This window comes from Entelurus aequoreus, linkage group LG28, assembly GCF_033978785.1.
Source record: "Entelurus aequoreus isolate RoL-2023_Sb linkage group LG28, RoL_Eaeq_v1.1, whole genome shotgun sequence".
NCBI lineage: Eukaryota > Metazoa > Chordata > Actinopteri > Syngnathiformes > Syngnathidae > Entelurus > Entelurus aequoreus.
The window spans coordinates 16,273,860-16,287,662 of NC_084758.1; the positions used below are offsets into that span (position 1 = coordinate 16,273,860).

At 36.3% G+C, this 13,803-nt stretch overlaps 1 protein-coding gene across 1 annotated transcript in view; it reads right to left on the reverse strand.

Annotated features, from left to right (window-relative positions):
• The window catches only part of LOC133644902 (integrin alpha-6-like), a 53,632-nt gene extending 40,114 nt beyond the window's left edge, over positions 1-13,518 (reverse strand). Inside the window, exons 1-6 of the mRNA XM_062039657.1 lie at positions 13,361-13,518; positions 6,875-6,996; positions 6,729-6,808; positions 6,371-6,641; positions 763-882; positions 473-686 (exon numbers count right to left, since the gene is read on the reverse strand). Coding sequence (XP_061895641.1) covers positions 473-686; positions 763-882; positions 6,371-6,641; positions 6,729-6,808; positions 6,875-6,996; positions 13,361-13,518 — 965 coding nt within the window. The remainder of the gene's footprint in view (positions 1-472; positions 687-762; positions 883-6,370; positions 6,642-6,728; positions 6,809-6,874; positions 6,997-13,360) is intronic.
• Positions 13,519-13,803: the final 285 nt, after the last annotated feature.

Genomic DNA, 13,803 nt, shown 5'->3' on the forward strand with positions numbered 1-13,803 from the left:
TTTAGTGCCCAAGGCATGGGTAACTTACACATCTGTGAAGGCACCATTAATGCTGAAAGGTACATACAGGTTTTGGAGCAACATATGTTGCCATCCAAGCAACGTTACCATGGACGCCCCTGCTTATTTCAGCAAGACAATGCCAAGCCACGTGTTACATTAACGTGGCTTCATCGTAAAAGAGTGCGGGTACTAGACTCGCCTGCCTGTAGTCCAGACCTGTCTCCCATTGAAAATGTGTGGCGCATTATGAAGCCTAAAATAGCACAACGGAGACCCCCGGACTGTTGAACAACTTAAGCTGTACATCAAGCAAGAATGGGAAAGAATTCCACCTGAGAAGCTGTTGAGAAGCCCAACTCATATGGAAACAGCCTAACTCATATGGAAACAGGGTTTGTACTTTTCAAAGGCTTTACTGCATTGATACGTATTATTTTAGATTTAAAACTCAGTTTGCTGACAAACCAACCCGTCGCTGTTGAGATCCACCACAGCCACGTCGTATCCGAAGGACGACGCCAGCCCAGGACCGGAGAGGACCAACTCTACAGACAAGCTTCTCGTGGCTGAACGGTCCGCCTTAAGAAAGGTCACCTGACCGCTGTAACCTCCTCTGGGCGCTCCTGACACGACGGTAAGCTCCCCCCTCCTGAGGAGGGCCATCCCAGAGTCAGTGGAGAATCCTAGAACGATTCATACCGTGTGAACGTTGACTCCGAAAAGGAATACAAGGTTGTTGTTTTTTTTTACCCAACTCACCCAGGTAGCTATTTCTACGGAGAGGAATGAGTCTGGAGTCAAAGCGGTCGATGTCCCCGGTTTCTCGGGTGTCCTCACTGGAGATGTCCAAGTTGTCCAACAGCTCCATCCGCACGAGTCCTTTTGAAAGAACCCAGGAAAACTTTACCCTCTGGGAAATACATCCATCAATTGCATTGGAGCAGTGCCACAGAGGTAAGAGTGTATCACAATTTTATAAGCGTCAGTATTGTTTTCAACATTTTTTGCTCAAATTTCTCAATCCATTTAAGTCCTAAATAACAGGTCATGTTTTTTTTTGTTTTTTTTTCACCCATTTGATCTAATTATGTCAGTTTTATTTTATTTTGAAAGATTTAAATAAAATGAGTTTTCAATGAGTATGCATTAGACTGGAAATAAAACAAATTTTGATGCTGTCATGATCCGTGGTCCGGATCATGTTTTTGTTATGTTCTGTTAGTTTTGGACTGCATAGTTCCTGTTTTTTGTGCACTCTTGTTTGTTTTGGTTGCCATGGTTGCGTATTAGTTTCACCTGCCTCTTGTGTTCGGGACGCTCACCTGGCTCTAATCATGAGACATTATTTAAGCCTGCCTTTGCGAGTCAGTCGGCCTGGCGTCATTGTTTGTGTCATGCCATGCCGTAGTTTATGCTAAGTGTTTACCTCATGCCTTGCCAAGTAAGTCGTGTTTGTTTCATGCCACAGTTTCGTGTTTGTTCCACGCCATAATTTATGCTGTTTGTTTCATGCCACAGTTTCGTGTTTGTTCCACGCCATAGTTTATGCTGTTTGTTTCATGCCACAGTTTCGTGTTTGTACCACGCCATAGTTTATGCTGTTTGTTTCATGCCACAGTTTCGTGTTTGTACCACGCCATAGTTTATGCTGTTTGTTTCATGCCACAGTTTTGTGTTTTTTCCACGCCATAGTTTATGCTCTTTCTTTACCTCATGCCCTGCCAATATTTCTTGAGAAGATTAAAATATGTTCGTACCTGCAAGTCCTGTCCGGAGTGATCCGTTTGCATCCCGGGGAAACAAACCTCGCAGCAAGCTTACATTACAAACACTTTGTAGGGCCCAAAAAAAACGCAAGACTGGTTATTTCAACTTAATGGCAAAGACTACTTCCTGGCTAGGCAACACACCGTAGTCTATATACTATCAAGTATAAAAAAAAAAAATAATAATAATAAAAACAAGACATGTTTGCTATTTTTAATTACGACTGAAGTTAATTAAGAGATCTTAAGTTTTAAAAAAAGTAGAAATATATAAAAAAAAAACATTTTTTTATACACTCAGGTCATTTTTGTTCTGCTTAGAAATACAACATATTTAAAATTGAACATGAAAAAAACCCTCAAATTATTCTATTTGGAGCAACAAAAATAGAAGAAAATTTACCTGTATGGATAATATGTTAAATGCAAATGTTTCCAAATAAAAAAGTGACATAAATAGGTCAAATGGACATTTAAAGGGTTAAAACAAATAAAATAATAAAAACAATACATTTTAATTAGGACTAAGTTGATTAAGTAAGTAAAAAGTAAAAGTAATTTAAAAAAAAAAGGGGAAAAATATGAATCAACATTTTTTTATACACATAGTCCATTTTGTCCTGCTTAGAAAATTTTAAAATTGAACATAAAAAAAAACAAAAAACATTTTTTCTATTTGGAGCAACAAAAATAGAGGAAGAATTTACCTGTATGGAAAATAACCTATTTTATGCAAAAGTTTCTAAATAAAAAAGTGACACAATATGGTCAAATGGACATTTAAAGGGTTAAAGAAATTCGAAATAATAAAAACAAGACATGTTTGCTTTTTTTAATTAGGACTGAAGTTGATTAAGTAAGTAAAAGTAAATTTTTTAAAAAGTGGAAAAATATAAATCAACATTTTTTTATACACATAGTCCATTTTGTCCTGCTTAGAAAATATTAAAATTGAACAAGAAAATAAAAAAAACACAACAATTTTTTTCTATTTGGAGAAAAAAAAATAGACAAATAATTTACCTGTATGGATAACAACCTATTTTATGCAAAAGTTTCTAAATAAAAAAGTGACATTATTAGGTCAAATGGACATTTAAAGGGTTGAAAACATAAAACAATGATAAAAACAAGACATTTTTGCTATTTTTAATCAGGACTGAAGTTGTCTTAGTAAGTAAAAAGTAAAAGTAAGTTAAAAAAAAAGTGGAAAAATATGAATCAACATTTTTATACAAATAGTCCATTTTGTCCTGCTTAGAAAATTTTAAAATTGAACATAAAAAAAAACAAAAAAATTGTTTTCTATTTGGAGCAACAAAAATAGAGGAATAATTTACCTTTATGGAAAATAACCTATTTTATGCAAAAGTTTCTAAATAAAAAAGTGACATAATATGGTCAAATGGATATTTAAAGGGTTAAAGAAATTCGAATTAATAAAAACAACACATATTTGCTTTTTTTTTAATTAGGACTGAAGTTGATTAAGTAAGTAAAAGTAAATTTAAAAAAAAGTGGACAAATATAAATCAAATTTTTTTTATACACATAGTCCATTTTGTCCTGCTTAGAAAATATTAAAATTGAACATGAAAAAAAAAACAAAAAACACAACAATTTTTTTCTATTTGGAGAACAAAAAATAGAGGAATAATTTACCTGTATGGATAATAACCTATTTTATGCCAAAGTTTCTAAATAAAAAAAGTGACATAATTAGGTCAAATAGACATTTAAAGGGTTGAAAACATAAAAAATGATAAAAACAAGACATGTTTGCTATTTTTAATTAGGACTGAAGTTGTCTTAGTAAGTCAAAAGTAAAAGTAAGTAAAAAAAAAAGTGGAAAAATATGAATCAACATTTTTTTTACAAATAGTCCATTTTGTCCTGCTTAAAAAATATTAAAATTGAGCATGAAAAAAACCCAAAACAAAACATTTTTTCTATTTGGAGCAACAAAAATAGAGGAATAATTTACCTGTATGGATAATAACCTATTTTATGCAACATTTTCTAAATAAAAAAGTGACATAATTAGGTCAAATGGACATTTAAAGGGTTACAAAAATTAAAAATAATAAAAACAAGACATGTTTGCTTTTTTTAAATTAGGACTGAAGTTGATTAAGTTAGTAAAAGTAAATTTTAAAAAAAGTGGAAAAATATAAATCAACATTTTTTTTACACATAGTCCATTTTGTCCTGCTTAGAAAATATTAAAATTGAACATGAAAAAAAAACAAAAAAACAATTTTTTCTATCTGTAGCCAAAAAAATTGAGGAATAATTTACCTGTGTGGAAAATAACCTATTTTATGCAAAAGTTTATAAATAAAAAAGTGACATAATATGGTCAAATGGACATTTAAAGGGTTAAAGAAATTTGAAATAATAAAAACAAGACATGTTTGCTTTTTTTTAATTAGGACTGAAGTTGATTAAGTAAGTAAAAGTAATTTTTTAAAAAAGTGGAAAAATATAAATCAACATTTTTTTATACACATAGTCCATTTTGTCCTGCTTAGAAAATATTAAAATTGAACATGAAAATAAAAAAAACACAACAATTTTTTTCTATTTGGAGAAAAAAAAATAGACAAATAATTTACCTGTATGGATAACAACCTATTTTATGCAAAAGTTTCTAAATAAAAAAGTGACATTATTAGGTCAAATGGACATTTAAAGGGTTGAAAACATAAAAAAATGATAAAAACAAGACATTTTTGCTATTTTTAATCAGGACTGAAGTTGTCTTAGTAAGTAAAAAGTAAAAGTAAGTAAAAAAAAAAGTGGAAAAATATGAATCAACATTTTTATACAAATAGTCCATTTTGTCCTGCTTAGAAAATTTTAAAATTGAACATAAAAAAAAACAAAAAAATTGTTTTCTATTTGGAGCAACAAAAATAGAGGAATAATTTACCTTTATGGAAAATAACCTATTTTATGCAAAAGTTTCTAAATAAAAAAGTGACATAATATGGTCAAATGGATATTTAAAGGGTTAAAGAAATTCGAAATAATAAAAACAAGACATATTTGCTTTTTTTTAATTAGGACTGAAGTTGATTAAGTAAGTAAAAGTAAATTTTAAAAAAAGTGGACAAATATAAATCAATTTTTTTTCATACACATAGTCCATTTTGTCCTGCTTAGAAAATATTAAAATTGAACATGAAAAAAAAAAAAAAACACAACAATTTTTTTCTATTTGGAGAACAAAAAATAGAGGAATAATTTACCTGTATGGATAATAACCTATTTTATGCCAAAGTTTCTAAATAAAAAAGTGACATAATTAGGTCAAATAGACATTTAAAGGGTTGAAAACATAAAAAATGATAAAAACAAGACATGTTTGCTATTTTTAATTAGGACTGAAGTTGTCTTAGTAAGTCAAAAGTAAAAGTAAGTAAAAAAAAAAAGTGGAAAAATATGAATCAACATTTTTTATACAAATAGTCCATTTTGTCCTGCTTAAAAAATATTAAAATTGAGCATGAAAAAAACCCAAAACAAAACATTTTTTCTATTTGGAGCAACAAAAATAGAGGAATAATTTACCTGTATGGATAATAACCTATTTTATGCAACATTTTCTAAATAAAAAAGTGACATAATTAGGTCAAATGGACATTTAAAGGGTTACAAAAATTAAAAATAATAAAAACAAGACATGTTTGCTTTTTTTAAATTAGGACTGAAGTTGATTAAGTTAGTAAAAGTAAATTTTAAAAAAAGTGGAAAAATATAAATCAACATTTTTTTTTACACATAGTCCATTTTGTCCTGCTTAGAAAATATTAAAATTGAACATGAAAAAAAAAACAAAAAAACAATTTTTTCTATTTGTAGCCAAAAAAATTGAGGAATAATTTACCTGTGTGGATAATAACCTATTTTATGCCAAAGTTTCTAAATAAAAAAGTGACCTAATTAGGTCAAATGGACATTTAAAGGGTTGAAAACATAAAAAATGATAAAAACAAGACATGTTTGCTATTTTTAATTAGGACTGAAGTTGATTTAGTAAGTAAAAAGTAAAAGTAAGTAAAAAAAAAAAAAAAAAGGAGAAATGTATAAATCAACATTTTTTATACACAGTCCATTTTGTCCTGCTTAGAAAATATTAAAATTGAACATGAAAAAAAAACAACTACAAAAATTATTCTATTTGGAGCAACAAAAAAAGAAGGAAAAAGGTTGAGATTTTAAAATAAAGACCTTCAACCGTCCAAAACGATATGGCATTTCCCACAAAGTGAGGACACCACTCAGAATATCTTCTCAAGGGACAACACGAAATACATTTTGATATACTTTAGAGTAGTCAGTGTACAGCCACTATTGTCTAAGTAGCTGTAGTAAGATACTTGTCACATACGGTGGTGGTAGTGTCATGGTTTGAAGCTGCGGTTCACTTGTGTTCGACAATAATGGCTGTGTGTTGACCATACAAGAAGTACACTGACTACAACAAGTAGATTTCTATAGTATTGTCACTTCGAATATGAAACAAGAGTGGTGTTTTGGAGAAATAGTTACTAATTGTCATGTTTTTTTTAAAGAATACTGAAGCGGTTTCATCCAACCTTTCCATTGATAAGCGCCCGGCGCTCCGAAGACCAAGGATTTGTTGTCCTTTGCAAAAGATGCACCGTGACCCTGCTGGCAGTACGCAAACCATTCCTGGTTTTTCTGGCGTCTGGTCAGGTGCTCGGAATCGCAAACCACCCTCCTCCACGTCCTCTCCTCGTCCCCCACCTGCAGACCATCAGCCAAGATGTAGCACTGGCCCGTCAGCAGGTGAGGGACGTAAAGGCCCGGATTCGGCGCCCACTGCTGGTACCGATGAGCACAAGCCTGTAATAGAAACACGAGGATGTTGCGTATGAAAGGTGGGGAAAAAAAGAGGATGAGGGAGGTTAAGTCTGAGAAGGTTTTCCTTACCATGACATTTTTACCAGGTCCTTGGCTCGTCACTCTCACTCCCATCCACTGGCCATTGATACCACTGCTCTCCTGGAACGCTGCAATAAAACAAATCCGCGTTATGACTCTCCGTCAATTACGATAGATATGAAAGTCAAACAAACCTTCTTGTTGAAAGTCAATAGCCTGACATCTCTGGGAAGATGCACTCAGATCACATTGATAGACGACGCCTGTGACGTTGCTCAGGTGTGGATGCTTCGATTGTGGAGCTCCTACCAGCAATCTGAGGGCAAACACACATCTGTAGGCTCTGATCTACTCGGATCCAAATAACATGTGCTAATTAGCGTGTGCAAACAATACAATCGCATGGATTATTGGTGGGGGTGATGCGTGGGACCTACTAAGACTGCGTGTGCAAATGATAAGTGCAAAAGTGGTTTTAGACTGCCCTATTTAAATGAGGATGTTGTGTGTGCTACAACTGTCTCCATGGAGACACTAATTTCCCTCCACATTCATTCTCTCCAACCTGTGCTGTTGGTTCAATGTTGTTGAATAGGCAGCACAAATTTATATGCACCACCCTTTCTGCAATATAATCTAGGCAACAAAAAATATTTTGAGCACGCTGAAGGTGAGCTCTGGAAGACGCCGCTGGAATGATCCAGGTGCAAGAAAATGCATATTACAAGATGTTGTTTCATATAGGATATATACTGTATACTATACTATGATATGGTATCATGGTCCAAAATTTTTGATTGGGGGGCCACGTTGGGCTTAAAATATTTGGGCGGGGGCCGAATGTCGACTGCATGCAAAGTAACGATACGTGCATATATATATATATATACTGTGTATATACTGTGTATATATATATATACTGTATATATATAAGTAAATGTTTATGTATGTATATATGTATATACATATACACAGTAGATATGTATATATCGTTACTTTGCATGCCGATATGTATATATATATATATATATATATATATATATATATATATATATATATATATATATATATATATATATATATATCTGCATGCAAAGTAACGATATATACATATCTACTGTGTATATGTATATACATATATACATACATAAACATTTACTTATATATATACAGTATATATATATATACACAGTATATACACAGTATATCTATATATATATATATATATATATATATATATATATATATATATATATATATATATATATATATATATATATATATATATATATATATACAGACAGACAGACAGACACAGGAGGCACCACCTGTGTCTGCCTCACTTCTCGTCTGCCGTGTTATTTTTTTTTTATCAGGAAACACGGAATTTCTGCGAATTTGACCATGAAAATTATCAAAATATACAGGAACCACAACAAAATCACACAGAAGGCATAGACCCAAAGAGAAATAAAAAAAATTGTTTTATTACTTCGTTTTTGAACATCTCATGGTTAAGCCACCTGGTGGCAGTCACTGACTCTATGTATATACAGTATCATAGGCGCCGATCTACATTTCTGCTAGTGGGTGCTCGTTGTGTGTGTATTAGTGTTGTCCCGATACCGGTACCAAAAGTATTTTGCTACTTTTCTAAATAAAGTGGACCACAAAAAATGTCGTCATTGGCTTTATTTTAACCAAAAATCTTAGGGTACATTAAACATATGTTTCTTATTGCAATTTAGTCCTTAAATAAAATAGTGAACATACTAGACAACTTGTAGTAGTAGTAATTAAACAAACAAAGGCTCCTAATTTAGTCTGTTGACATATGCAGTAACATATTGTGTCATTTATCATTCTATTATTTTGTCAACATTATTAAGGACAAGCGGTAGAAAATGGATTATTAATCTACTTGTTTATTTACTGTTAATATCTGCTTATTTTCTCTTTGAACATGTTCTGTCTACACTTCTGTTAAAATGTAATAATGACTTATTCTTCTGTTGTTTGATACTTTACATTAGTTTTGGATGATACCACAAATTTGGGTATCAATCCGATACCAAGTCGTTACAGGATCATATTCAAAGTCCTCATGTGTCCAGGGACATATTTCCTGAGTTTATAAACATAATATGTATTTTTAAAAAAACCGAAATAAGATTTTTTTATGTTAAAAAACAGCGATTAAATCATAGTAGTATCGACTAGATACGCTATTGTACGTGGTATCATTACAGTGGATGTTAGGTGTTGTTTATATTGTAGCGTCCCGGAAGAGTGGGTGCTGCAGGGAATTCTGGGAATTTGTTCTGTTGTGTTCATGTAGTGTTGCGGTGTAAATATTGTCCCAAAATGTGTTTGTCGTTGTTGTTTAGTATGGTTTCACTATATGGCACATGTTTATGACAGTGTTGGCGTTGTTCATAATGCCATCTTTAGTGTGACATGTATGGCTGTTGACTAAGTATGCCCTTCACTTGCTCCTGCGCAATGTGTTCATGGGCAAGGTGATTGTGTCATTAGTTCATGATTAGGTATAATGATATCTTGGTTAGGATTATTTAATTGTTGACTATATGATTTGTGACTTTTTTATTATGTAAAACGGATTAAACTCGCCACAAAATTAACAACAACAAGATTGATTTATCAAAAAATATATTAATAATTGAAAGTTGCCACCATCCCACGTGGGTGCTCGGCATTGTCCTTGGGTGCTTCGGGGCCGAAGCATCCACGGGGTCGGCGCCTATGTACAGTATTGACAGTCAAAGTGCCTCCATGGAAATGCCCCCCTCTACCTCAAAGAACTACTCACCCCCAAATGCTCCACACGACACCTCCGCTCCGGACAGGCTAACCTCCTCCAACCTCCGAGGACAAAGCCACGAACAATGGGAGACCGGGCTTTCTGCTCTGCCGCTCCCAGTCTGTGGAACGCTCTCCCTGACCACCTGAGGGCACCACAGACTGTGGATGCTTTTAAAAAAGGCTTAAAAAACCTTCTTTTTAAAAAAGCCTTTTTTTTTTTTTTTGATATATCAATCAATCAATCAATGTTTATTTATATAGCCCTAAATCACAAGTGTCTCAAAGGGCTGTACAAGCCACAACGACATCCTCGGTACAGAGCCCACATACGGGCAAGGAAAACTCACCCCAGTGGGACGTCAATGTGAATGACTATGAGAAACCTTGGAGAGGACCGCATATGTGGGTAACCCCTCCACCCCTCTAGGGGAGACCGAAAGCAATGGATGTCGAGTGGGTCTGACATAATATTGTGAAAGTCCAACACATCAGCGAGAGTCCAGTCCATAGTGGGGCCAGCAGGAACCATCCCGAGTGGAGACGAGTCAGCAGCGTAGAGATGTCCCCATCTGATGAACAGGCTAGCGGTCCACCCCGGGTTTGGAGCAGAGTAGAAAAGAAAAGAAAAGAAACGGCAGATCAACTGGTCTAAAAAGGGAGTCTATTTAAATGCTAGAGTATACAAATGAGTTTTAAGATGAGACTTAAATGCTTCTGCTGAGGTAGCATCTCTAACTTTTACCGGGAGGGCATTCCATAGTATTGGAGCCCGAATAGAAAACGCTCTATAGCCCGCAGACTTTTTTTGGGCTCTGGGAATCACTAATAAGCCGGAGTTCTTTGAACGCATATTTCTTGCCGGGACATATGGTACAATACAATCGGCAAGATAGGCAGGAGCTTGACCGTGTAGTATTTTATACGTAAGTAGTAAAACCTTAAATAAATATGCATACTAGTTCTAGCTATTTGGCTGTTCTAGTTTTTATTTGTATTTATTTTTTATTATCTTTTTATTTTTAATACATTGTAGCACTTTGAGGTTGTTTACTCAATGTAAAGTGCTTTTTACAAATAAAATCTATTATTATTATTATTAAAATCAAAGTGGCATCAGATTTGAGCGATGACGTCAGCTGTGTAAGTGGGACAGCATTGACAGTCAGAGTTGCTAAGACTTAAAGGTTCATAAAATATTCCATATAGGAACTGCTTAGGCTCATTTTTCACCCCACTTGTGGAAGAGTGGGGTTTATTTTGAAAATTAATGACAAAATAAATACATATGCAAATGGCCTCAAGTCAAAAACATGTTTTAGGATAAATACCTGGAATATGAATGTATAATAACTTTTCATTTAAAAAAAAGTTGAAGAATAACATTTATGCCTCGAAGGGTTAAAAGGGTTGAAACAACAGCCTGGTCAGTTTTTGAAAACTCAGACTTGAAGCAGTACACAGCAGCGGTCCTGGAGTACATCAAACAATGCATAGACACTGTCACAGAAGACAAGCGCATCCGGGTCTACCCCAACAGGAAGCCCTGGATGACAAAAAAAGTACAGGGCTTACTCAAAGAGAGAGACAGTGCCTTCAAAGCGCAGGACCAGGCACTCTACAGTGCTGCCAGAACCAATCTGAAGAGAGGTATCAGAGAGGCAAAAGCCGAGTACAGGAGGAAAATGGAAGACCACATTCAGAGCAACAACACCAAGGAGGTATGGAAAGGAATACAACACATGACCAACTTCAGACCCAGTAACCCTTCGGCTGACGGCGACGCCCCTCGAGCGGGGGAGTTAAACAGCTTCTTCGCCCGATTCGAGAGAAAGACACCTGCGGCCGTCACAACACCCCCACCTAACATCCACAGCAGCCGTACCCTTATACTGGAGGAGCATGAGGTGAGGCGCACGCTGAGGGCGGTGAACCCGAGGAAGCCTACGAGCCCAGATGGGGTCCCGAGACAGGTACTGAGGGACTGTGCAGACCAGCTGGCTGGGGTATTTACTAAGATCTTCACCCAGTCCCTCTCTCAGGCCGTCATCCCATCATGCCTGAAGACCTCCACAATAATCCCGGTGCCGAAGAAGAACTCCATCAGATGCCTGAATGCACTTACACCTATAGCCATGAAGTGCTTCGAGAAGCTGGTACGGACCCATATCACCTCAGTCCTCCCTCCCGAGCTCGACCCACACCAGTTTGCCTACAGAGCCAACAGGTCCACAGAGGACACCATCGCCACAGCCCTACACTCCTCTCTGGGTCACCTGGAGACAGGGGGAGCTATGTGCGGCTGCTTTTTGTGGATAATAGTTTGGCATTTAACGCCATAATACCTGACAGACTGGTGTCCAAACTGTCAGACCTGGGTCTATCAACTCCATCTGCATGTGGATTAAGGACTTCTTATCCAACCGCCCCCAGAGGGTGCAGTTTGGCCGCCACATGTCATCGAGCCTATACCTCAGCACCGGCTCTCCGCAAGGCTGCGTGCTGAGCCCCCTACTCTACTCCCTCTACACATACGACTGCACACCTGCCCACTCCAGCAACTCCGTCATCAAATTTGCGGATGACACCACCGTAGTGAGGCTCATCTCGGGGGGAGACGAGGCTGCATATCGGGACGAGGTGGAGAAACTGTCGGAGTGGTGCACAGTAAACAACCTGGCCCTGAACAACTCCAAGACCAAGGAGCTAGTCATAGACTTCAGGAGGAAAAAAACGGACATCCTGCCCCTGGTCATCAGCGGTGACTGCGTGGAGAGGGTCTCCGACTTCCGCTTCCTGGGAGTCCACCTGGACGACGACTTAACCTGGAGCACCAACACCACGGCTACCATCAAGAAGGCACACCAGAGACTGCACTTCCTGAGAATACTCAAGAAAAATCACCTCTCACAGGAACTGCTTGTGTCCTTCTACCGGTGCTCTATTGAGAGCATTCCGACCTACTGCATCTGCGTGTGGTTCAACAGCTGCAAGGCCGCAGAGAGAACGGCGCTCGTAAAGACCGCCCAGAAGAGCATCGGACGCCCCCTCCCCTCCCCGGCTGACCTGTACAGCTCCCGCTGTCTCAGGAAAGCACAGAGCATCCTGAAAGACCCATCCCACCCTGGGCACTGCCACCTAGAACTGCTACCCTCGGGCAGACGCTATAGGGTGCTAAAAGCGGGCACAAATAGACTAAAAAACAGCTTTTACCCAAGAGCCATAGTAGCATTAAACAGGTCTGAGTGAGCACAATGTGTCCGTCATGTCCTCATGTGTCATGTCTTTTTATTTTTTCAGACTATAATGTGCAATAATGTTATATGTGTATATGTATATATATACATATGTATGGATATGTGCATGTGTGTGGATTGATACATACATATATATATATATATATATGTATATAATGCATATGTATGGATATGTGCATGTGTGTGGATATATATATATATATATATATATATATATATATATATATATATATATATATATATATATATATATATATATATATATATATATATATATATATAGATACATATCTTCTTTTTAATCTTTTTTTTTACTATTTATATTACTAAATTATTGTGTATGCACCTTAGGGGATCTCCTTCAATTGTGTTGTTCTTTCAACCTGTTCACTGTAATGATGACAATAAAACTCTATTCTATTCTAAATACATAGTGACGATTGCTCTGGTTCTTACTACTCCCTTTTGTACATTTTGTAATGAGAAACTGTAACTTATGCCATAAAATACCATAACTAATATCATAACTGAAATGTAAGACAAATACTCACTTCTGGGATGTAATGGATCTTATTTATCGTCACATATCTCACAATCACTTACAAGTTCTTTTTGGTAGGGTTCAGCTGCTGATGGAAGGCAATGGAAAACCCAAAGAGGCTGCCCTGGTCTCCGGTCCTCTCCAGGACATAGTGGGTGTCCAGGTTGAAAGCAGCGACGTTTAAACTCCACAGACACGCCGCGTACAAAAAGACTTCCATGTTTCAAAGGTGCTGCCTCACCATGCGGACACACTGTATGAAAGCAAAGCTGGCAGAGTGTAAACCTTCATAATACAAGGGTTGGCCCCTTTGGCACACACAGACAAGGAGTGGCCGCCAATGCCGTACTTTATGAGTTGATAAGCAGAGTTAATATTAAACAGATTTTGTTGTTGTGAAGGAGGCCGAACGTGAGACACACCTTAGGTGGAAGTGACACTATGGGTTGGAATTACAGAGGTGTTTGATGTCATTCATTGTGGACTCATGTATTGGTCATTCGTG